Here is a 25,297-nt window from a genome sequence, read left to right on the forward strand (position 1 = left end):
TTTGGATATAGTACATGTTCATTACATTGAGGTAATGCGTCCTCCTAGTGCAGTCCAGGAAGTTGATTAGCGGTTCCTATAGAGATTCCTCTGTAAAATGTATTCACTTAGCCTTAAGATGAGTCTTCATGTGAGTCTTGAGGGCTGTCGGTTGGATGAATCTCTTTCCGCATTCGCTGCAGGCATGTGGCTTCTCTCCCGTGTGGGTCATTACATGATACTTAAGAGTGTTTGCTTTTCCGAAAGATTTATCACAATGCGGACACTGGAAATCTCTCGCTCCCTGATGAACTATCTTCACGTGTTGTTTCATATTGAGCAAGTTGAGATTTTGATAGTCGCAGAATTGGCAAGACAAAGTTTTCTCTCTTGTGTGAGTATTCACGTGGATCTTCAGTTCATGAGATGTTACTGTCTTCATTCCACAAATCGTACACTCATATTTCTTAATACCTTCATGACGCATCATATGTATCGTTAGATTATCCCGTGTGGAGAATCGTTTTGGACACTTCGTGCAGGCATGAGGTCTGGTAACACCATGGCTATAGCTGTGCTTCCTGAGTAAATAAGGTGACTTGCATTCCTTCCCACAAATCTCACAAACCCATACTTTGTTGGTAGGAATTCTGGGATTTTCTGGATCATGCCAGCTTTTCATGTGCTTCTGCAGACCTTCTTCAGTATCATAGTGCTTCTTGCACCCTGGTTCTGGGCATGGAAACTGTCTCTTGGCTCCATGTCTCTTTTCCATGTGCAGCTTTAGTACATCAGCACGAGTGAATCCATGGCCACAGATTTTACATTCGCAAACCTTCAATCCCTGATGCTTAACCATCATGTGCACTTTCAGACGATCGTTTCGGTGAAACTTCAAATTGCACATGTTGCATTCCAGGCTCAACTTCTTGCGTTTCTTTTGCTTCACAGTATTTTCCGGAAGCGTGATTATCTTCTTCTTAGAAGATCGCGGGGATTTTTCTCGCTTTTTGGCTGCCTTACTTGTTTTTTGGTTACTCAGGACACAGTCATCAGCTTTAGTTTTCGTACTCTCTTCTAGGGGCTTTTCATCCTTCTCATCTGTAGCCATTTGAACAGGCTCATTAGGGATTTTGTATTTTTCTTCCGGAGGAGAATATCTGTCTTCCGGAAGGTAATTTGACGAATCCAAATAATCAGGATCTGGTTTTGTAAGCATCAAGGGATCACTTAAATGTTCAGGTGGGGTGTATTTCTCCTCAGGCATATCCATTGACAGGATCTTCTCGAAATACAGAACTGCAGCGGAACACATTTTCCGGAAGTTGTAGGCTTCCAGGAGCCGATCGTAGCAGGTACAGCACAGTACTTTGGGTAGTCCATCGTTCTCATGGATGTCCAGGGATGTGGTTTCTTTGAAGATATCCCGGAGCTTCATTGTGGTAAAGATGAATATCTTTGTATTCTCCTCCTGAGTCTTAATTTGACACGCTCGGCAATTCTCTGTTATGTCTACGTAATCCATTTCACTTCTTGCTTCTCCTTAGATTCCAACAGTAAATTTCAGTAACAATTACATCAATTTCAATGCACATCAAAAGAATTCCTTATCAATAAATTTTGTTTTAATTTTGTTAGGATGACAATGACGACATTGGTGATACATAACCTAACTATTCTTTGTATATTTTACCACCAAAAATATTCATAAATATAAAAAAAAATTTCATAAATTAATAAATTTACAAACTGCAGAAACACTATCATTCTGTCTCTCGACGTCGAGCAGAGAAGTCGCCCAGGGGAGCGGGCTGTGCTGTCCGGCCAGAGAAGCGCGAGCGCCGTTTCATATCTCCTTGCCTCTCGGATGAAGAGGAGTTATGGTTCAAACAAACTTGCAAATGAACGCCCGTCAAATCATTGCTCTACCTGCCGATTTTACTCGGAGGTTTTTTGAATTTTAACGCCCGTCAAATAATATCTGCAGATATCTTTAAGATTTCTGTAGAGAAAATCTACACCTCTACAGAATATCTGCAGATAAATTCTGTAGATATTCTTACGAATTTTATTTGGGCTTGGGACAAAATTCGTCAGAATATTTCGGCAGATTTATGACGAATCTCTGATGAATTTCTGTAGATATTCTGTAGATTTTTTCTACATTCCAGACTTTCCAGACAAGATGTGTCAGAAGAGATGTAAATTTTTCACTGAAGTTTGCAAAATTCTATAGAGTTATTCTTAGTGATATCACGGTGTTTATATAAAATAAAGAATTCTGCGACGCCGTGTTACAAGTAGAGAAAAGTGAAGTGAAAACTTTAAACAGAGTGTCGACCAAAATTTCGTGTTTTTGTATCATTCGATTGGTGATTTTTAAGAAATTAGTATTTTTGCTCGCAGTTTTTTTACTTATCTAAAATGTGTACTCGGTAATGCTTGTTAAGCAGAGCATACAATTTTCTTTATAACTTCTACAGTTTCTTCATAAATCAACAATATTTTTGTGAAGTAATGGAGGTTATGCAGATTTTCTAGGGAGAAATTCTGCCGAGAATCTGCAGATTTTCTCTGAATGTACTAGAATATACCGTTAAAATTCAAAAAACCTCCGAGTAAAATCGGCAGGTAGAGCAATGATTTGACGGGCGGTATATTCTAGTACATTCAGAGAAAATCTGCAGATTCTCGGCAGAATTTCTCCCTAGAAAATCTGCATAACCTCCATTACTTCACAAAAATATTGTTGATTTATGAAGAAACTGTAGAAGTTATAAAGAAAATTGTATGCTCTGCTTAACAAGCATTACCGAGTACACATTTTAGATAAGTAAAAAAACTGCGAGCAAAAATACTAATTTCTTAAAAATCACCAATCGAATGATACAAAAACACGAAATTTTGGTCGACACTCTGTTTAAAGTTTTCACTTCACTTTTCTCTACTTGTAACACGGCGTCGCAGAATTCTTTATTTTATATAAACACCGTGATATCACTAAGAATAACTCTATAGAATTTTGCAAACTTCAGTGAAAAATTTACATCTCTTCTGACACATCTTGTCTGGAAAGTCTGGAATGTAGAAAAAATCTACAGAATATCTACAGAAATTCATCAGAGATTCGTCATAAATCTGCCGAAATATTCTGACGAATTTTGTCCCAAGCCCAAATAAAATTCGTAAGAATATCTACAGAATTTATCTGCAGATATTCTGTAGAGGTGTAGATTTTCTCTACAGAAATCTTAAAGATATCTGCAGATATTATTTGACGGGCGACGATCTTCTAATGACGATGTTTTGTCTAGTTCATGCTCGCATAATTCATTTACAGTAGACTCTTCGATATCCGGCTGACTGGGGGACAAAATGACATTTAGGTTTTTTGAATGATCAACGGTTTTTCTATTTTGTGCAGTGTGAATTTATTAGGTGAGATTCTTAACAATCTCACCTACTATAATCCTAACAAAATTTCATGTCCTCCGATCGCGCTCAAACGTCCGGCCGCTCTTTGGAGCTTAATAGCTCCTAAACTAAAAAAGATATCGACTTGCGGTTTTCGGCAAAGGTTATATATCGCATGAAAATTGCAACTTGGTGCATTGACCCCCCACCCCCCACCCCTCCTTCCGCCATTTTGAAGACCCCCCTTTTTTTGTTTTCTCAATAGCTCCGCCCCTATAGCATCGAGCGGGCTCAAATTTTAGTACGTTATAGCTGGGCCTTAGAGCTTTCCATCAATACCAAACTTAAGGTTCCCCGACCCCCCTGACCCGAGCTATAAGGGTCCAAAAAAAATTTCTTAAAATGGCCATAACTCCGGTTCTAATTGTCAGAATTTAAAAAATGAGGGCTTTTTGGAAAGCTCTCGTGAAATGCCACTTCCTCTTCTAACATCGCAAGTTCATAAAACCACCGCTAGGGGCGCTATTATTAAAAAGAAAATTTTTAAATCTTAAAAGTTAAATAACTCAAAAATTCCTTATGCAATCGGGCTGAAATTTTAGTATGTTGTAGCCGTTGATTATACCTATCAAACAAAAAAAAACCTTAAGTTGATCCATAACCCCTGACCCGAGCTATAAGGGGTCAAAGTTCAAACATTGACCGGCCTCTATCTCCGGTTCTAATTAACATGGCGACCTAAATTTTACCTTTTTGGTTTCGTCTCGATGAGCACTTTCAGATGGAAGTTCAAAAAGTCACCACAGATGGCGCTGTGATAGCGTCAAAATTCATCGAAGTTCAAAGACATTTTTCTCAAAAACGGCATTGTGCAAGTTAATGAAATTTTAGTATGTTGTAGTCCAGTCTAGGACGTTTCCAAAATGGTGCGTATGTGCGCTGTGGTTTCAATAGAACCGGAGATATGAGGGGTCAAAGTTCACGAAATTCAAAAAATCATATCTCCGGTTCTATGTGACCGATTTTGATGAATGAGGGCTTAAACGAAAGATCTCACCAAATGCTACAACTTTCTAGAATATTTGAACTTCGTGGGACCAACACCAGGGGCGCCACAGTCGAAAAACCAATTTCAATATCACATAACCTCAATTATCTCGACTGTCGCTGAACCAATTTTGATGATTACTTTGACATAATTGTAGAGCACATTTGTCTCTATATTTCGTCCATACATCATTTTCCACTCAGACTACGCTATCACTCCGATTTTGCCGTTTAAGTGTGAAAAAATTGATTTTTCCCATAATAACGCTTTGAAATCACTCAGATGCCAATTTGACTGCCTCTACTCCACCAAGACACTTAAAATAGGGTTTTAAATGGAAAGTCCCACAAAATACAACAATTCTTTGAAATAGTTGAAGCTCAACAAATGACTACTTGGGGCACTCTGGATGAAAAAACGAGTTAAGAAACAAAAAACCTCGATTATCTTGGCTTCTGAGTAATCGATGAGATCATGTTCTATGGGAAAATTATAGAGAACATTCTGGTCTACATTTCACCCATATAACACTTTTCTGTCAGTTCATCCAAATCCTTGATATTTTGGTTTAAATACAAAATTTGCATAATTTCACGAATTTGATTCAAGATAACTGAATGGCGTCTCCCAACTTCAGCTCTAAATCGAATTTGCATGCACTCCGAGTTAGCTCACGTTAAGAATTTCACCTACATAAGCCGGTTAGGATTATCTGTCCCTTTTCTGTCTGACAAAGAAAAAGAGAATTTTCTTCATGGTGTGCTTATGTTTCATTTTTTATCACAATTATGTATTAAAAACTTCGATACAATGTTAATAATACTTTAATTCACTCTGGACAAACTTCATGTTTAGTGAAAATAATTTTGAATATATCAACCGCCAGTGTTTGGCAGCTGTCACCCGGATATCGAAGTGCTGGATATCGAAGAGTCTACTGTAGCTTTATTTCTTTCACCCAGCCGCTGGCTCTCGAAACCTCACACACACAAACCTATGAAGGAAATATTTCGGAGGACACTCCCCGGCCGGAACAAATGTTATACAATATTAGATAAATATTATATACTAATAGGTAGAGTAGGCCTACTACAGTCGGGATAGTAGGCCGATTGTAGGCCTACCCTCCATATAAAAGACTGTGTCGTTTTACTAGTGGAAGAGACTTTTTGCCAGCATTAGTATTGGTGTGACTGCCGTGTACGTGTGAATCACAATTATTAATTTTATCATCTGATGAGGCCATTTTCTTACAGGAAACGTAATTATTAAGCTGCATTGGCGACTTTTATGCCTCTTTTCGTATAAATCTTTGCAAAATAGTAAAAAATTTGCACATTTACTTTCGGTGCTATTGTGGCAGTGGAACATATCAGAGACACTGTAGAATGAGTGGAACATATCTCGGACAATTACAGAGTACGAATATCATATATTTTTGAATAAAAAATATAATACAAATCGGACTCAGATTTTTGTCAGACTAGTATCATGGAAATATGTTATAACTCCGATTTTGTTCCGGCCGGGTCAGCTCTTCGTAATCTGGCATTTCGTTATCCGGGTGACAGTTGCCAAACACTGGCGGTTCATGTTTTCAAAACGTTTTTTTTTAAGAAACATGCACTTTGTCCAGAATGATTTAGTATTTTATTTTCGTTATATCAAAGCTTTTGACACACAATCGTGCTACAATGTAGCATAAACACTCCACGGAGAAAATTCTGTTCTGTTTTTCGACAGAAAATAAATTCACACAGCATATAAAATATAAAAACCGTTGACTAGATTCAAAAACCATACATGTCATTTTGAAAGTGTGGTGAATTTCACAAAATTTCACCACTTTTATTTCCAGGGAATTTCCATTGGATTTGGCGCCTTTCCAGTAAATTTACAATGAATTTTAAGCTCGATTTCAATATTTTCAATATATTTCCAGTAAATTTAGCGCGTGTCCAACGAATTTTCGCGTAATTCCCGTGACACCCATGACACTTTACAAAATTTTCTAGTGTTAAATAATTTATTAAATTGATTATTTCATTTTAACTTATTATTTGGATGATCGTGCTCACTTTTGAGCAAAATAAAATGGATAAGTTATTCAAATTTTAAATTATCCACTTTAGCAAACGCTAAGTGCTGAAAATCAGAAGTACTGTACTGGCTCAATTTTACTAAATGCTTGTAGAATTTTATTAAATAATAGAGATGACTCAGTAATTAAAATAAAACTGAATATAAAATTAGAATTTCAATCTGAATTTTCATAATACAGCAGAGTCTCGCTATAGTCCATATTTGGTTTCAAATTTGACACTTGGGTCGCACTATAGTCCATGTCATTTTTTTAAATTATCAACGATTTTTAGTATTGAAATTGCTCGACGGCTTCCACTTTCTTTGCGATTGTGGTACTTGTCCTTGCTCTCTTCATTGTGGATCACAATTATCACAACTACTTAATAAAGTTTGCCAAAAATATTAAAATAATTATTAGGGCGTTTCAACTAGGAAAAAAAATTTTTGGCACTATTCTCACGGTGCTGTATTTGATGAGACAAGAAAGTTTTTCTTCTACCACCATATGATCAGACGCTGTTTAGAGGTGGCTGAACGACCCTCTCTGTAGAACAAATTTCTGATTTTACCGGATTTTACACTACAGAGAGGGTCGTTCAGCCACCTCTAAACAGCGTCTGATCATATGGTCGTAGAAGAAAAACTTTCTTGTCTCATCAAATACAGCACCGTGACAATAGTGCCAAAAAATTTTTTTCCTAGTTGAAACGCCCTAATAATTATGCATGTCCCATCAACTCATCGATCCTCATCGAAAATTTTATCGGCATCACATCGATTTTTCGATTTATTTTTGCCGCACTTTAACGGGTTTTCTCGATGAACTGTTGACAGGAAAGCAAAATCCCATCAACTCATCGATCCTCATCGAAAATTTTATCGGCATTGCATCGATTTTTCGATTTAATTTTGACGCACATTAACGGGTTTTCTCGATGAACTGTTGACGGGAAAGCAAAGTGCGAGTGAAAACCGCGAGAGGCGCTCCTCCGCGTCACTTCCATTTCAGTTGCTCTCGACGTCTCGAGCTGAAAGGTGTTTCTTGCGCGTTCTTCACGAGTTTTCAGCAATTTTCGGGGTAAGTTTTTCTTTTTCTTCCAAATAAACTAGTGAAATATGTTACCAAAAGATTCCAGATGTGTTTCACGCACCTGGTATTATTGTGTTGTGTCTTTCTTACTTCTATTTCGCGAGAAAAAATACTTTGTGGAATTTTTTGAGGCTCCGCCATCTTTATTTTTTCGCTTCAAAATTTATTTTCTTGTGAATTTCTTCAAAAATCTTGAATTTATTGATTTGTAAATGCAATACTCGTTTAAATGGAGTTGTTGTGTATTTACTTGTGTAATTTTTTTGTCAAGTTTTTCATCTTTTACACCTATTTTTGAATGTTTTTTCTGCACTTCCAGAAAGCCATCAGAAAAGTCCGGAAGGAGCTTCCAGAGCATCTTGTTGGCGATTCTTTTAGAGATTTGTGGAGCCCCCCATCCACAGCTTGGAAACCCAGGACAACACGAAAGGACGAACATCCAGGGCCAAGAGACATTATCATCGAATCTTCTCTATGCAATTCTAATTTTTGTCATCAATAAATGAATTTAAATTGAATTAAAGTATTTTCCTAATATATTTTGGGGCTTTTGGGGTGAAATATATGCACAGACAGCCTTCTGAAAGTCTAAGCAGATTTTCGGAAGACGTGTCTGCCTCAAATAGCAAGAGATGGACTCATAAAATCTGCAGACATATCTGCCGATTTTTAGAACAGCGTCGTGTTGCACTTCGAGAACAAACGTCGGCAGATAATATGAGGACGGTCGGCATATTATCTGCCGACGCGCCGATTAAATCTGCCGATTTCGTGACGAAATCAGCAGACTATTTTTGATGGGATGTCGAGTGAAAACCGCGAGAGGCGCTCCTCCGCGTCACGCCATTTCAGTTGCTCTTGACGTCTCGAGCAGAAAGGTGTTTCCTGAGTGTACTTCTCGAGTTTTCAGCAATTTTTGGGGTAAGTTTTCCTTTTTCTTCTAAATAAACTAGTGAAATGTGTTAGCAAAAGACTCCAGATGTGTTTCACGAACCTTAAATTATTGTGTTGTGTCTTTTCTAGTTCTATTTCGCGAGGAAAAATACTTTGTGGAATTCTTTGAGTACCCCGCCATCTTTAATTTTTCGCTTCCAAATTTATTTTCTTGTGAATTTCTTTAAAAATCTTGAGTTTATTCATTTGTAAATGTAATACTCGTTTAAATAGAGTTGTTGTGTATTCACTCGTGCAATTTTTTTGTCAAATTTTTCACCTCTTACACCTAATTTTGAATGTTTTTTTCTTTGCACTTCCAGAAAGCCATCATTGAAGTCGGGAAAGGAAATGGAAGGAGCTTCCAGAGCATCTTAGTTGGTGTTTTAGAGATTTGTGGAGTTCCCCATCAACAGCTTGGAAACCCAGGACAACATACGAGAGGACGAACATCCAGGGCCAAGCATAGACACATCGAATCTTTGTGTAATTCTAATTTTTTCATCAATAAATGAATTGAAATTGAAATAAAGTATTTTCCTACTAATTTTGGGGGTGAAATATATGTGCAAACAGCCTACTGAAAGTCTCAGCAGATTTTCAGAAGTCGTGTCTGCCTTTAATCGCAGGAAATGCCATTCAGAAAGTCTGACGACATGTCAGCAGATTCCTAGAACAATTTCGGGGACCCTCTTCATATAAAAATCATCAGACAATCAGCTGACTGTCGGCATAAAGTCTGCCGACGCGCCGATTAAATCTGCCGACATCGTGACGAAATCGGCAGACTATTTTTGATGGGGTCGCGTACTAAAAAAACATAACCTATCTTAAAATCAGTGTTTTGAAATCAACGGTCGATAAATTGTGGACTATAGAGCGATGGCCTATAGCGAGACTCTACTGTAAATACTTTTAATGTCAAATAGAACCTAACCTAAGCTTATTAATCTAACCAAAATAGGGAAAGGATATCACGAGTCGCTAGATTAAGAAAAAAAATTCATAGTTGCTTAAAAGTGTAATTTCCAAAAGCACTATTTAATTCTCATACTTTTGTATGTGTCAATTTAAAAAATATAGATCCAACTAATTATTTATGATTATTTATTATTTATTGAAATTAATTAAAAAATTGTTGTCATTGCAAACAAGAACTCTGTTTTCATAGAATAAACTAACGCAATATTTCTTTCAAAAGCTGATTATTAAGCAAACAGTAAAAAGTAAGGATAATTTAAGAAAAATCATTTTATTTTAAAACAATAATACGGTGGACAATCTGGAAATCCGGAATGCGCCTGCAGTTGTTGATCTTAATTAGTGGTTCATCTACGATTTGATATACTAATTATTTAATTAGGGATTTATATTTAATTTTTTCCATTTTCAAAAAATAGTTACATCTACTCTCAAACTATTGTCAAACAAAAATTATTGGACCACAATATTAGAAATTTTTGTGCGTATATACATAACATATCGAAATCCATTAATCAATCGGTTTCACCTACCAATTTCTATGAGTCACTCTTTTACTGCTGATAATTATTTTTTATTCATGAGAATCATATAAGCATGAGTGAATCCAGTCTTATTCGACAAGGAACTCACAACTACACACACGAAAGCATATCGAATTATTATATGTACATGTGAATTCCCCACTGCCTTCCATTGGAATTTTCCAGTTGGAGAAATGTAATTTTGAGATAAAAGCAGTGAAAATTCTCTTTTTCCGCAAAATAAATATTAAAAAAGTGAGTCAGAAGTGTTCTTGCTATTCCAAAAAGTGTTGTGACTTTGAAATGACTTAGATAGATGAGAAAGAACAAGAGAATACTTGAATTTTTGAGATGAGACTGATGCAAGAGTATTTGTGTGTAGCTCGAACGCCGTCGTTCAAAAGACTGTCGTTCGTTTGCAAGTTTATTTGAGCCTTTATCGTTTCGCCCCTTTCCTTGAAGTAGGGAAATTGAAATTTTTTTTACCGACATTGGAAAAGAGTTGAGATTGAGATACAGGTTAGAGTGGTTTGCTGAAAAGGAGAGGTACGGATCATTTAATGGCTGGCAGAGAGTTTTCCATGGAACAATCAATCCAAGGACTTTGGATTGCTACAGAGAGGAACTTGTTGTGAATATTGCGGCGGATTGGATATAAGGCAGGGCTGGCGGACTCCCAACTGATGACATCAGTGCATCGTTTTCGGAGCTTCCCTGGGAAATTATAGCATTGGAGAGGCTAAAAGAAGTGCAGGGCCCGCATTTCGGTGACGACCCTCAATGATTTTATCCTGAACCAGTTGTTGCCGAAAAGAAATGTATTGAGCCCGATCACAAGTAGATTTTGATTCTCCAATAGTGTCTTGGATGAAAGGTAAATGGAACTCTATTTGCACAAAAAGTCGTTGAAGTTCGAAGAATTCAAATTCAATTTCGAATTTTCATACTAAATTTTCGAACAAGGTGGGGAAAATTTATCAAATATCACACTAAAAAGCTGGCAAAAGAGTTACTCAGTGATTATGGAGTGATTAAATAGTGGGGCAAGAACAGTAAACGTCGTTGTTCTGTTTTTTTCCTCACAACAATGTGAAGACCGTCACATTTTGACACTTGAGAACTTCGAAATTCTAACAGGATGTACCTCATCCACCTTGCGGAATTATCAAGAAGTAAGAAAGTCTCTTTTTTGGATTTTCAAATGGATTTTCGAATTTTTCAAGATCTACTTCTGTACGGAAAGATTCTGTCTCTTTGTGTTATGTGAAATTGAAATTTTGGATAGATTTTTGGAGAGATTTCAGTAAGATTAATGTCAAACTTTGGAATAGGAAATAACTTATTGAAATGTACCGAGAATTACTTGTACAAAATTGCCAATAGGCCCAGTACAATATGTTCATTAATCAGAAACACTATCTCTGGGAGATACTTCTACCGGAAGATGGTCTGCCTCCTTGTTCCACGTAATCCAACAGAACCCTAGAACCCAATCAAGAATGACCTTGCAATTGTGCGAGACCATTTCTATCATTTCTCAGCACTCAAGTACTAACAATGAACAGGAGTCCTATCCTGAGATAGATAATAGGGTAGCACGGCTGTCAAACAGGATAAACTTAATTTTTTTTAAATCACGTATTTTTATTTAGCAACAATTAGATAATGTGCACAATTGATAAGGAGCTGTAGAGATGCATCTAAGAATTCGATTAATTCACTTGGACTTGAGATGAGTCTTCATGTGTGTTCTCAGAGCTACTTTTTGGATGAATCTCTTTCCGCAATCGTTGCAGGCATGTGGTTTCTCTCCCGTGTGAGTCATTACATGATGCTTAAGAGTTTCTGCCTTTCCGAATGATTTTGTACAATGCGGACAATGGAAATCCCTTATTCCCTGATGAACTACCCTCACGTGTTTCTTCAAATTTCCTACGTTAACGTTTTGATAGGGGCAAAAGTCGCAAGACAAAATTTTCTCTTTCGTATGAGTATTCACGTGGACCTTCAACTCACGAGCAGTTACCGTCTTCAGCCCACAAAACGTACACTCATAGTTCTTAATACCTTCATGGCGCATCGTATGTATCTTGAGCCTAGTTTTTGAGACAAATCGCTTCGGACACTTTGTGCAGGCATGTGGTTTTGTAACACCATGGGTGTAACTGTGATCCTTAAGGGCTCCGGGTGTCTTGAAGTCCTTCCCACAAATCTCACATACGCACACTTTATTGATAGTAATTTTAATTCTGGGATTCTCTGGATCATGCCAGCTTTTCATATGATTCTGCAGACCTTCTTCAGTATCATAGTGCTTCTTGCACCCTGGCTCCGAACATGGGTACTTTCTCTTGAGTCCGTGTACAGTTCCCATATGTCCTTTCAATGAGTCAGGACGCGTGAATCCTTCTCCACAGATCTTACATTTGACAGCTTTCACTCCCTGATGCTTAACCAACATGTGCACCTCCAGACGATGTTTTTGGATGAACTTTGAATTGCAGAAATCGCATTCTAGATAGCCCCTCTTACGTTTTTCACCCTGATCAGTATCCCCCGGAAGAGAAATTGTCTTCTTCTTAGAACGTCCTTTGGATGTTTCTCGTTTTCTGTTGGTCTTTTTTGTCTTTCTGGAGATTTGGTTACTATATTCAGCTGCATTTTCCTCACCTATCATAAGGGGTTTTACGTCTATGGTCTCAGGCACTTCTGTGCGGTTGAATTTTTCTTCCGGAGGCGAATATTTGTCTTCCAAAAGAAAATTTGATGGATCCAAATTATCCGGATCTGTCTTTCTAGCCATCAGGGGATCACTTAAGTATTCAGGTGGGATGTATTTCTCCTCAGGGAAGTCCATTGACAGAATCTGTTGGAAGTGCAGAGCTGCAGCGGAACACATTTTCCGGAAGTTGTAGGCTTCCAGTAGGCGATTGTAGCAGGAGAAACATAATACTCCGGGTAGTCCATCGTTCTCATGAATGTCCAGGGATGTGGTTTCTTGGTATATGTCCGGGAGATTCGTTGTAGCAAACATGAATATCTGAGATTCACTATGTGTCCTAATTTGACACGCTCGGCAGTTGTCTGCGATTTCAGTACTATCCATATCCATTTCTATTTCTGACTTTCTGTGGATTATGAGGACTGTGCAATTCAACAAATTACATCAAATTTATTATTAGGAAAGAGATTTCTCATCGAGTTGTAGAAAAGTTGGCTTGCACACGCACTTTCTCTATTTCTGGACGTCGCTCCCCATGACAGTTGTGTCTCATAACCTTACCCGTCAAATAATATCTGCAGATATCTTTAAGATTTCTGTAGAGAAAATCTACACCTCTACAGAATATCTGCAGATAAATTCTGTAGATATTCTTACGAATTTTATTTGGGCTTGGGACAAAATTCGTCAGAATATTTCGGCAGATTTATGACGAATCTCTGATGAATTTCTGTAGATATTCTGTAGATTTTTTCTACATTCCAGACTTTCCAGACAAGATGTGTCAGAAGAGATGGAAAAATTTTTCACTGAAGTTTGCAAAATTCTATAGAGTTATTCTTAGTGATATCACGGTGTTTATATAAAATAAAGAATTCTGCGACGCCGTGTTACAAGTAGAGAAAAGTGAAGTGAAAACTTTAAACAGAGTGTCGACCAAAATTTCGTGTTTTTGTATCATTCGATTGGTGATTTTTAAGAAATTAGTATTTTTGCTCGCAGTTTTTTTACTTATCTAAAATGTGTACTCGGTAATGCTTGTTAAGCAGAGCATACAATTTTCTTTATAACTTCTACAGTTTCTTCATAAATCAACAATATTTTTGTGAAGTAATGGAGGTTATGCAGATTTTCTAGGGAGAAATTCTGCCGAGAATCTGCAGATTTTCTCTGAATGTACTAGAATATACCGTTAAAATTCAAAAACCTCCGAGTAAAATCGGCAGGTAGAGCAATGATTTGACGGGTACTTTTCTGTGTGATTATTTTACCGCTTCCTCCAGGCCAATTTGCCTGATTATTACTATTATTATTATTAATCGTATCAAAACACTTTATTTGGTATTACAATGTAATTATTACAATGTAATCGTTACAATGTGTTTCTTTCGTGCTCCTGAAGTTCTTTGGGCAGAGGCGGTGGATAGTAAGGTGGGGTAACTGGATCGTTTCCCGAAGAGTGCTACTTAAACGCTTGTTTTTGGATTGATGAAATTCCTTTTTACTTCTTCTAAATCCATAGAATTATTCACTATTTCATTCAGAAACATAATATAAAAAGAATTATCAAAAATATTGAAGAAAATTTATAAAATAATGATAATACTGAAATAAGTCAGCATGCGCTAATGGGGTCGCTTTTTCGCTAATTCACTTTTAATTAAACATTTGGATTTAAAATACTTTTTTCACAAGGAAAAAACAATAAATGTTTTCAATCAACCGGCTTTCATTAGCGGAAATATCACTGACTAGAAAATTTTATAGTGAAAAACCCAGCTGCCACAAGATTGAAATGAGTCGATTACACTCACTTATTTAATGGATAAAAATATTATATTAATGCCTTTTCTCAAACTTGAATAGTTATATTATGTTACTGTAGTGACTATATTACGGAATTAAGAATAAAAATATTATTTTAAGTGGATTAGTCATAAACGATCCAGACAGCGAAGCGCCCGGATTAGTACACTTCACTATATGTGTTATCACAGTGAAAAATGTCTTTTTCTCAATAGTCAGTTGTTTGCACCGGTCCAGTCAGAGATCTCACCGCCTAAGAGCTAACGGTCTTGCCTATTGCGCCACTGAGATCCTCATTTGCCTGAAGAGATCGGTAGTAGGAAGTCGGCGGCGAACGCAATAAAATTGAAGAGAAATATATAATTGAATTGAATTGAATTACTAATTACTAATTACTAATCCTGAGAGGTTTTAGCTTTCTAATTCACTTTACAGTGCTCGCTCTCTGATCCAGATCGCCGTATTCCGGACGAGTTATCGACTGTTACATTTAAAATCATATAAGTCAACGTAAGTCAACGATTTTGTACACATAAAACATATTCTCTGTGGTAAAATAATGTTACTATTTTCTAATTATTCTTTCTTCTTCCACAGATAGGTATTTCAGAATGTTGTCTGTATTAAATCCTCATCATATTATTTTTTTTACCTTTAACGTATAATAGAGCCAAAACTAATATTGTTAGTATACACTTTTTGGGTGTAAAAATATATCAACATTTTTAATGTTAATTTTACACCTTTTGAGGATAAAATAGACATGAAAAAAGGGTAACTTTAACCCCCAATACACCTAAAAAGGGTAATATTTACACCAATTTCGGATCAATACTGCAGGGTAAAATTAACATTTTCGGAATGTTATTTTAACTTTCTCGGATTTCTCTCAGTGTGCATGTAAAACAATGAGACATAAAAATACAATTTTTTCCACAATTCGCAAATAGGGAAATAGTATGACTTGATCAATCAATTTTTAATATCTAAACAAATACTGTTCAATAATTTCTTTACATAGGTTATTTTTAACAGATTTTGATATAATGACACGTAAAAGAACTTGCCATTTAGTGTATTTGAAACATTTGCAATAATTGCAAGAGTTTCATCAATGCTTAAGCTTAAGTTAAAGTTTCAATTCAACTCAAAGGTTTCAGTGATATTTCACACTAATCTTGACAGTTTCCAGAAGTATTACGGGCCTTCTAGATCCCGTTTCAACGATGAAGTATCAGACCACCCTGTAATTGCAATGTAAATATAATACAGTGATATATTGTCTATACATTATTGGTTATCATTATCCAGAAATTCAAACTAAAAGAAAATTCTTCAAATAGAAGTGTTGATCAAGAATTATTTAGCTGTTTTTGTGTATTGAAAAAGCCAATCAAAACTCCAGGAGGGCAGGAAAAATTAAGGACTTTGTGTCCTTAATACAGGGGATTGAAACACACAACGCTAAAAATGAAGCCGCAATATTATTGTTAAATTAATCTTTATTAAAAAAAAAACTATCATAATTTTGCATGAAACTCGTACTACTTTAATTAGGCAAAAAACAAACGATCAGTAAAAAATTCTAAATGGGCAGTAAAATATTAAAAATGATCAGTAAAATATCTAATTATGGTCAGTAAAAAACTTAAATCTTTACAAAAGTGGGCCTAATTTACATATTTAACATTTAATATTGTTCCATATAGAGTGAAAAGTCCTTTATTTTCCCTTTGCCAAAATTTGGACGATAATATCACTGTTTCAAATTTTTTTGTTACTGATCAATTTTAACTTTTTACTACTCATTTATTCAATGCCCTTTAATTAAATATGGTTAGAGCGATAGAATCGGCACTGCTTCAGCATAAAATGGTTAATATTATGTACAAATCCCGCACAACTTAAGCTTAAAATTATATGTAATACACTCATAGCTTCAACAGAAAAAGGGTAAAATTGCATATAAAGAACGCACAGTTTAAGCAGAAAACGGTGAAAATTCAATCAAGTCAACGGTGTATCAATCAATTTTACATTTTAACTTTACATAATCGTATCGAGACTTTAAGAAACATTAAACATGTCTTGCATAAAAATGGGCCACGTCAATGGCAAGCTCCTGCTTCACAGGGGCAAGGCACAACGGACAAACACACAAATGGGGGGTGGTTTTAGATCACCCCACAGTCCATTACCGCAAGATCGAATCTGCGAGTTTTCACTTGGTGGAAGGATCAGTCAGACCCCGGGAAGTGTCCAGGAGCACCAATTTAGTTTCGATAAGAGTCCTAAATAAACGTGGAGATTCCTTCCTTACCCAGAAGTAAGATAGTAAATAAATTTATTTAGCTTTAAACCTCTTTAATAATACATAATTTGAACCGTTTATGAAATGCTCAAGATGCATAATAACCAGGAATTGGATTAAGAATTCACTTATACTTGAGATGAGTTTTCATGTGAGTTTTGAGGGCTGTTTTTTGGATAAATCTCTTCCCGCACTCATTGCAGACATGTGGCATCTCTCCTGTGTGGGTCATTACGTGATGCTTAAGAGTTTCTGCCTTTCCGAATGATCTCTCGCAGTGTGGGCAGTGGAAATTTTTTACTCCTTGATGAACTACCCTAATGTGACGCTTCAAATTTTCTTGTTGGGTGAATGTACTAGGACAAAATTTGCAAGGCCAAGTTATCTCTTTCGTGTGGGTATTCATGTGGATTGTCAATTCACGGGCAGTTACCTTCTCGAGTCCACAGACTTTACATTTAAAGTTCTTAATACCTTCATGACGCATCGTGTGCAACTTAAGCTGATTATGCGTTGCGAACCGCCTTGGACATTTTGTACAGGCATGTGGTTTAATAGCTCCATGGCTATAGCTGTGCTGCCTCAGTAAATAGTTTTCCCTGTACTCCTTCCCACATACCTCACACACGTACACTTTGGTGCTAGGAGTTTTAATTCTGGGATTCTCTGGATCATGCCAGCTTTTCATGTGCTTCTGCAGACCTTCCTCAGTTTCATATTGTTTCTTGCATTTTGCCTCCGGGCATTGGAGCTTCCTCTTGGCTCCATGCACGGATTCCATGTGTCCTCTCAATGAATCAGTACGCGTGAATCCTCTTCCACAGATCTGACACTCACAAGCTTTCAATCCCTGATGCTTAACCATTATGTGCTGTTTTAAATAATCTTTCCGGTCGAACTTCAAATGGCAGATATCACATTCGTGATTGCATCTGCGCTTCATAGGCTTCTTAGTATTTCCGGGTGTTGAGGTACTCTTCGTTGAAGGTGGAGAGTGTTTTTCTCGCTTTCTGACTGTCCTTTTGGTCCTTTTATTCTTTCGGGGCCCTTGAAGACTTTCATCAGCTACAGGTTCCTCAGCTACTGCCAGGGGTTTTTCCTCTATGGTCAGTTCAACAGACACTTCTGAAGGGTTGAATTTATTTTCCGGAGGTGAATATTTATCTTCCGGGAGAGAATTTGATGAATCTGAATCATCAGGATCTGTCTTTGTAGCCATCAGGGGATCACTTAAATTTTCTGGTGGGGTATATTTCTCCTCAGGGATATCCATTGACAGGAGCTGCTGGAAGTGCAGGACCGCAGCGAAACACATTTTCCGGAAGTTGTAAGCTTCCAGTAGGCGATTGTAGCAGGCGAAACATAATACTCTGGGTAGTCCATCGTTCTCATGAATGTCCAGGGATGTCGTTTCTTGGTAGATGTCCGGGAGATTCGTTGTAGCAAACATGAATATCTGAGATTCTCTATGTGTCCTAATTTGACACGCCCGGCAGTTTTCTGCTATATCACTGGAATCCATTTCGTTTTTAGACTTCCTCTGAATTATCAAGATAGTGCAATTCAACAAGTTACATCAAATTTCACGACAGGAAAGAGATTTCTCATATATATGGTGGAAAAGTTGTCGTAGGTACTTTTTGTTTGGATGTTGGATATACATGTCGTGTCGTGTTCGTGTCGCATTATGACAGTTGTGATCCATAACCTTACTTTTTTATGTGAATATTTTACCGCTATGATATTTTATATGAGTGTTCGTTGATAATGGTTTTCAAAATTCTTTAAACTTCGGATTTTCCCATCAATAATACATTTCTTCTTGCGAAAAGAATGCTTTTTCAATTTGTTATAGAATATCTTGGTCTTTTGAGTGATAACTGGTGAATAATTCTCACTCCAGAGCCTCTTTTGTTACTCTGCTGCCTTCCGACCCCGGGTTTGTCCATTATCTCGCATATAGGTCGTTTCCGGTGCAATCCGTCCGTCATCCAAGGTTCTTGGTTGTGCTTTTGCAAGCAGAATACTGTAAAACAGGGTGCAAATCTAAGGTCGCAAACCTCCTTGCTCAGGAGACACGGGTGGTCCGCGATTCAGTATTCACCAAGGACTTCTCCTATGAAAAATTTTCTTCTTATGAAAAATGACTCTAAAGTTATAATGACTACCTACGCTGACGACACTGTTTTTTTAGCGTCAGATCCTGATCCAATACACATATGCGTCCACAAAGCTCCAGGAGGCCATCAACATTATGGAAGAGTGGATGACTCGGTGAGGGATAAGTGTAAATGAGTTCAAGCCAGTACAAGTATTCTTTTCGCTCAAAAGAGAAACCTGTCCTCCTATAAAACTCAACAACGAAATCATCCCTGTTCAAGACGATGTAAAGTACTTAGGACTAGCGATTGATCTAAAAATGCTGAATAGTAAATGCTGTATTATATTTTGCACTGATTTTGGAAAAATAAAGTAGAGATATGTTGGAGAAGTCAAACGATGCGTTGAACTGGAATTCACAGATACGATATACATAACCTTACTTTTCTAAGGAATTTTCCGCCTTATTTATTGAATTTTGATACAGTATTATGGCGTCTACACACTAGAGCAATTTATGTCTATAATAGAGCCCTGCATACCCGATCCGACCCGACCCGTGGGTACCCGCATGATTTTTTGCGGGTCGGGCGGGTTTTATTTTATTTTCTGCGGGTCGGGCGTCGGGCGGGTCACGGATACAACCCTTCAAATTTTCGGATATTACTTAAACGATATGATAAATCAAAGAACAATTTATGTGATCGGAAGAGTATATTAATTTGAAGAAGTAATAAAGTGATCCCACAAAGACAAATAATATTTATACTGGATCCAAAAATTACGCACCTTACGGGATTATGCTATTATGCTCATACAATTATACATCCATGTTTGTTAATATTGGATATCATTTTGTGAAACCATTGTTGAATTACACATTAACATATACTGTTTTATGAAGCGTGAAATTGAAGAACACTATGCTTATTTAAAAAAAAAAAACTTAAATTTCTTTAATTGAGGTAAAATTTTTGAATATTCTGACAATTTCTTAAAGAACTCCGGGTAAAAACCAAAAAGTCATTTTTATAAATTTTAGACTTTTTAGACTTAATCAAACGCAATCACCTCTAGGTGCATAAAGTCATTTCCCTAATTTTTTCGGGCGCGAAAATACGCTTATTCTCGGGATAAAGATAGCAAGATAATTTTTCGAATTCCTTTTTAACCACGATAAAACTTCTACCAAAACTATATTTTCTGAAATTTAATAAAGAGACAATATTATTTTGTATTATGGATTCTTAGACTTGTTCAGGAGTATAATTCGTTAAATATATTCTTGAAACATTTTCTCATAAAAATAATCTCAAATTAACTCTTGTCTAAAAATATCTTCTAAATTATTAAAAAAGCTGACTTTTATTTAATTAAAAATTTGATTCACTGATAAATATATAAAAGTAGACCAGCTATTGTATAGTCTACTAATATCTGGCTATATAAATTAACCAATACTCATATTTTTGCTCAAATTCAGCATGTTATGCCATTAAAATTAAATGAATTTCGTTAAAATTCTGGTCAAAATACGCACAGATGAAGTATAAAATGGTTAGGATTGCGCTCAAAACACGCACAGTTCAATCATAAAACGGTGAATGCGCTTAAAATCACGCACAGCTCCATTACAAAATGGTAAATGCGCTTAAAATCACGCACAGCTCAATTTTAAAACGGTTTCGGGACGTCATCTACGGCACTTCTTGTTTTGGGTTAGATTCACTTGAAAATATCACAAAAACACTTGAAAATATTAAGTTTAGGAGAAAGTATCCATGCTTTTTACGATCCCAAGCTTTATAATGAATAAATTTTTTCTGTGATTCCGCATGAATCGCTTTCATCCCGCTAAACAAAAGTGTTTTTAAACTTGTTTTTCAAGTAAGTTGCTTTGCCAAATAAATAAGGTAAATGTAAGCTAAAATTATTCATCAATCTTACTGAATTTTGTTTAATCTTGACAAATAAAATATATTATTGAAAAAAATAATTTCGAGATGAAAAATTGCAAATTTACAGTTCTAAAATTACTGTATGTTTGATATTGTGATTAAAAAACAAACTTGGCGGATCAACCGCCGAAAAAATGAAAGTTATGTTCATGAAGTTATCACACTATGAAACTTGCAATTAAATTATTAATAGTTCTAGAATTACTTATATTGATCACTTTAATTAATTTATACCTTAATTCAAATGGCGTGCGAGGATTTTGATTGGGTTAATAATTTTCGGGTTACTATTGTTCGAGACGGGTGAATTTATACATTTCTTGCGGGTCGGGTTGGGTCGGGCAGCACTAAATTTCAACGGGTCGGGTCGGGTACGGGTCAAATCCATTGCGGATGCAGGTTGAAAAAAACCCAATAACCCGACCCGTGCAGGGCTCTAGTCTATATTGAAGCAAATTCCATACGCTTGTGTAGAAAATACTCTTCAATATGGACATAATTTCCTCCAATGTGTAGGGGCCATTAGACAGTTGATAAAGTGGGATTATTAGAGTAATCGCCGGATGATTGAAGGTTGTGTGTTGTGTCCATCTAAGATTCCTTGTGAAAACACTGAATGCCTCCCACCAAACACAAAAATCCCCAAACCCAACGAAACCCAAAGATCACTGACACACTCGACCACTGAGGAAGACAGAGTTGAGTTTTTGATCCTGGGTTGAAAACTCCACCAGTTACTTTATGTTGCCGTACCCCGACGGAGATTCTCTTGGAATAAACCCACTGTTACATCAACGGCAATTTATTTCTTAGACAGTTGATAAAGTTCTTGAGATGCATCATTATCAGGAATTGGATTAAGACTTCATTTATACTTGAGATGAGTCTTCATGTGTTTTTTGAGGGCTACTGGTTGTATAAATCTCTTCCCACACTCGCTGCAGACATGTGGCTTCTCTCCTGTGTGGGTCATTACGTGATGCTTAAGGGTTTCTGCCTTTCCGAAAGATCGTTCACAGTGCGGACAATGGAAATCCTTTACTCCTTGATGAACTACCTTCACATGCCGCTTCATATTTTCTTGTTGAGTGAATGTACTAGGACAAAATTTGCAAGGCCAAGTTTTCTCTTTTGTATGGGTATTCATGTGGGTCTTCAGCTCACTAGCTGTAACTTTCTTGAGTCCACAAATAGTACATTCGTAGTTTTTAATACCTTTGTGGCGCTTTATATGTATCCTAAGCATATCTCTCGTGGGGAATCGTTTATGACATTGTACGCAGGCAAATGGTTTGGTGACTCCATGGGTGTAGCTGTGTTCTCTAAATGCACCGGGTATCTTAAACTCCTTCCCACAAACCTCACAGACCCACGTTTCCTTGTTAGGAATTATAATTCTGGGATTCTCTGGATCATGCCAGCTTTTCATGTGCTTCTGCAGACCTTCCTTAGTTTCGTAATGCTTCGTGCACCCTGGCTCCAAGCATGGGTACTTTCTCTTGACTCCGTGAAAGGTGCCCATGTGTCCTTTTAATGAGTCAGGACGAGTGAATCCTTGTCCACAGATCTTACATTCGAAAGTCTTCAATCCCTGATGCTTAACCATCATGTGCGTCTCTAGACGATTTTTCCGGATGAACTTTAAATTGCAGAGTTCGCATTCCAGATATAAGTTCGTACGTTTCTCAGGTTTGATAGTGACGCCCGGATGATCAGGTCTTGTCTTCTTAGAGGATTTAGCGGACTTTTGTCGTTTTTTGATTGTCCTTTTATTGATCTTTCGTGGGATTAAGAGACTATCATCCGCTAAATTGTCCTCAACTATTAGTGGCTTCTCATCTAGCGTCATTTGAAAAGGCACTTCATGAGGATTGAATTTTTCTTCCGGAGGGGTATATTTCTTCTCCGGAAAAAAATTTGACGAATCTGAATCATCAGGATCTGGTTTTGTAGGCATCAGGGGATCACTTACACATTCAGGTGGGGTGTATTTCTCCTCAGGGATATCCATTGACAGGATCTGCTGGAAGTGAAGAGCTGCAGCAAAACACATTTTCCGGAAGTTGTAAGCTTCCAGGAGGCGATTGTAGCAGGAGAAACATAATACTCCGGGTAGTCCATCGTTCTCATAAATGTCCAGGGATGTGGTTTCTTTGAAGATGTCAGGGAGCTGGACTGTGTTGAAGATGAATATCATTGGTGACTGTTCCGAATTCTTAATTTGACATGCTCGGCAGTTTTCTGCTATTTCAAAGCAATCCATTTCACTTCTTGACTTTATTGAAATTCTGACAGTGTAAATTTGATAAGTATCACATCAAATTATGATTGCAATGAAGTCTTCGTCGAGAATTTATAGAAAATTGGAATGGTTGCAGGATTTTGAGTGAAACTCTCAAATCACAACACAACTTACAACTCACAACATAGGATGTACCATAACCTTACTTTTTCAAGGTTTCACAGAAAACATTTTACCGCCTAATTATTTTGGATCACCCTGGTCACTTTTGTGGTACTCATGGCCACTACACATTTTGGAGAAATTTCTTAAAAAACGCTTTTTTAAAGAAAATTTCCCCTATTCTTGTAGACAGAAATATCAAAATTTTTAAAAAAAGGCAATTTTTGACGAAGCTTCTAGTATGTAGACACGGTAGGCACCATTAGTGAAGAAAAACACTTTTCAATCTTGTTCAGAGCTTTCAATTCAAAGGTCGACGAAGTTAATGTTTTTGTTTGGACTTTCTGATTCTGAAGATCATTACCTTGTTAGGAAATAGAGAATATCAACCAGCGCTAAGGCAGCGGTGGACGCTGAAAACAACACGGTATCTCATTAAAAAGAAACTGTAGGTACTTCGAAAGCATTATTGATTAATAAATTTATCTATCTATCTATCCATCTATCTATCTATCTATTTAATATCTTGAAAGGGAAGATAATAACGATAGGGTAGATGCTGGTAATATCGACTTCTCTTCCAATCGATGGATAAAAAAATAATTTTTCTAAATGAACTTTAATTATTATATGATATTTTGATTATTTTATGTTTCACGATGTCAAATTAAAAAAAAAATATCACAATTTTTCTGGTAATATTTGCACAAGAAAAGTGATTTTTAAAAATGTGTGCACAAAATTACAATAGTAGCCATTCCAAAAAGTTCACTTTGCTGCCATTTGTCTTAAGCAAATAGAGTCAGTTTTGTCAGTGAATTGAACAGTTTGTGCGCTTCTTATCGATACAATCGGTATAAATATTGGAAACCAATTAAGGATTGAAGCTTATATGTGAAGATTTCATAGGTAAGTACTGTTTAGTTGAGCGTAATAAGAGATTTTCTGTGATCGATAATCTCAAATTCAGATGTATGGAATATCGATCACTTTTTTCTTCAGCAAAAATATGGCAAAAACACCAAAAAAGCCTTCAATACCGGGATGATGAAATGGCAAAAGCCCTTGAGGATGCCAAGAATGGACTTAGTAAATATAAAATACATATTCACATTCCCTGATGGTACGTGTAAAACCTATTTTTTCCTTGATCGATATCACAAGCATCGATTGATCGATAATATCATCAGCTGATGGATATTACATGCAAATGCACTTCGAAAAGTTTTTCGTGTTTTAAACCACTCCAAAATAAATATATCAAGAATGTGAGTGGTCGATCTTGTAGAGGACATCTGCAAGATTGACTATAACAAGTTTTCACTTCAAAAACACGAATATATATATAATATATATGGTTTTTTGTTTGTTAAAGTTGATCATTTCTTTAACTGATCGATAATACCCACTCTTACCCTACTAAGGAAATGAAAAGAGGAACATAGCTTAGTCAATCACTGGAGGAAGTTCCCTTCCAGAACCGAATATTCTGGGCCAGATGGAAAAGTGTTTTCTTCTTCAGAAGAGATTACTAGGATACTAGAATTTCTACCTACTTTCCATAGTAAACCTATCCGTAGATCCACGCAATTAAACTTTCTTCTTCCTTTTAACATGATTCGCCAAGTTGCCTCATAATTTATATATGGATACTACTTCCTTATGAATTTATCGAAATCACTTTTTTAAATTCTTTCTTTACGTAACTGTTACGGCGTTATCACACTTGCACATTAAAATGTTAATGTGATTCACATTAATTGTCGCTTCTGAGCGTCCAAATATGTTATTTGTGTCTTTGAGTCATTTAATATTTGGAGTTTTTCTATTTATTGATAAAGAAGTGGACTTGGCCTGCAAAAATAAGTTTAAATTTACCTAAAGCATAAATATTTTTCACATTAAAAAATTAAAGAGAAAATCGCATTAATTTTTCGCATTA

General features: G+C 36.5%; 2 protein-coding genes across 2 annotated transcripts; both read right to left on the reverse strand.

The window, feature by feature from the left end:
- Positions 1–103: 103 nt before the first annotated feature.
- Positions 104–13,243, reverse strand: LOC129806783 (zinc finger protein 26-like). The gene is made up of 2 exons (XM_055855556.1): positions 11,776–13,243; positions 104–1,523 (listed from the first exon to the last, which is right to left on the reverse strand). Exons 1-2 carry the CDS (start codon positions 13,164–13,166, stop codon positions 104–106), a joined length of 2,811 nt encoding a protein of 936 aa, XP_055711531.1. The 5' UTR covers positions 13,167–13,243.
- A 3,774-nt stretch (positions 13,244–17,017) lies between these two features.
- LOC129806784 (gastrula zinc finger protein xFG20-1-like) lies at positions 17,018–23,287 on the reverse strand. Its single transcript, XM_055855557.1, has 2 exons — positions 21,827–23,287; positions 17,018–18,455 (listed from the first exon to the last, which is right to left on the reverse strand). Exons 1-2 carry the CDS (start codon positions 23,212–23,214, stop codon positions 17,018–17,020), a joined length of 2,826 nt encoding a protein of 941 aa, XP_055711532.1. The 5' UTR covers positions 23,215–23,287.
- Between the last annotated feature and the right edge of the window lie 2,010 nt (positions 23,288–25,297).

The sequence above is a fragment of the Phlebotomus papatasi genome, chromosome 3, assembly GCF_024763615.1.
Source record: "Phlebotomus papatasi isolate M1 chromosome 3, Ppap_2.1, whole genome shotgun sequence".
Taxonomy (NCBI): domain Eukaryota; kingdom Metazoa; phylum Arthropoda; class Insecta; order Diptera; family Psychodidae; genus Phlebotomus; species Phlebotomus papatasi.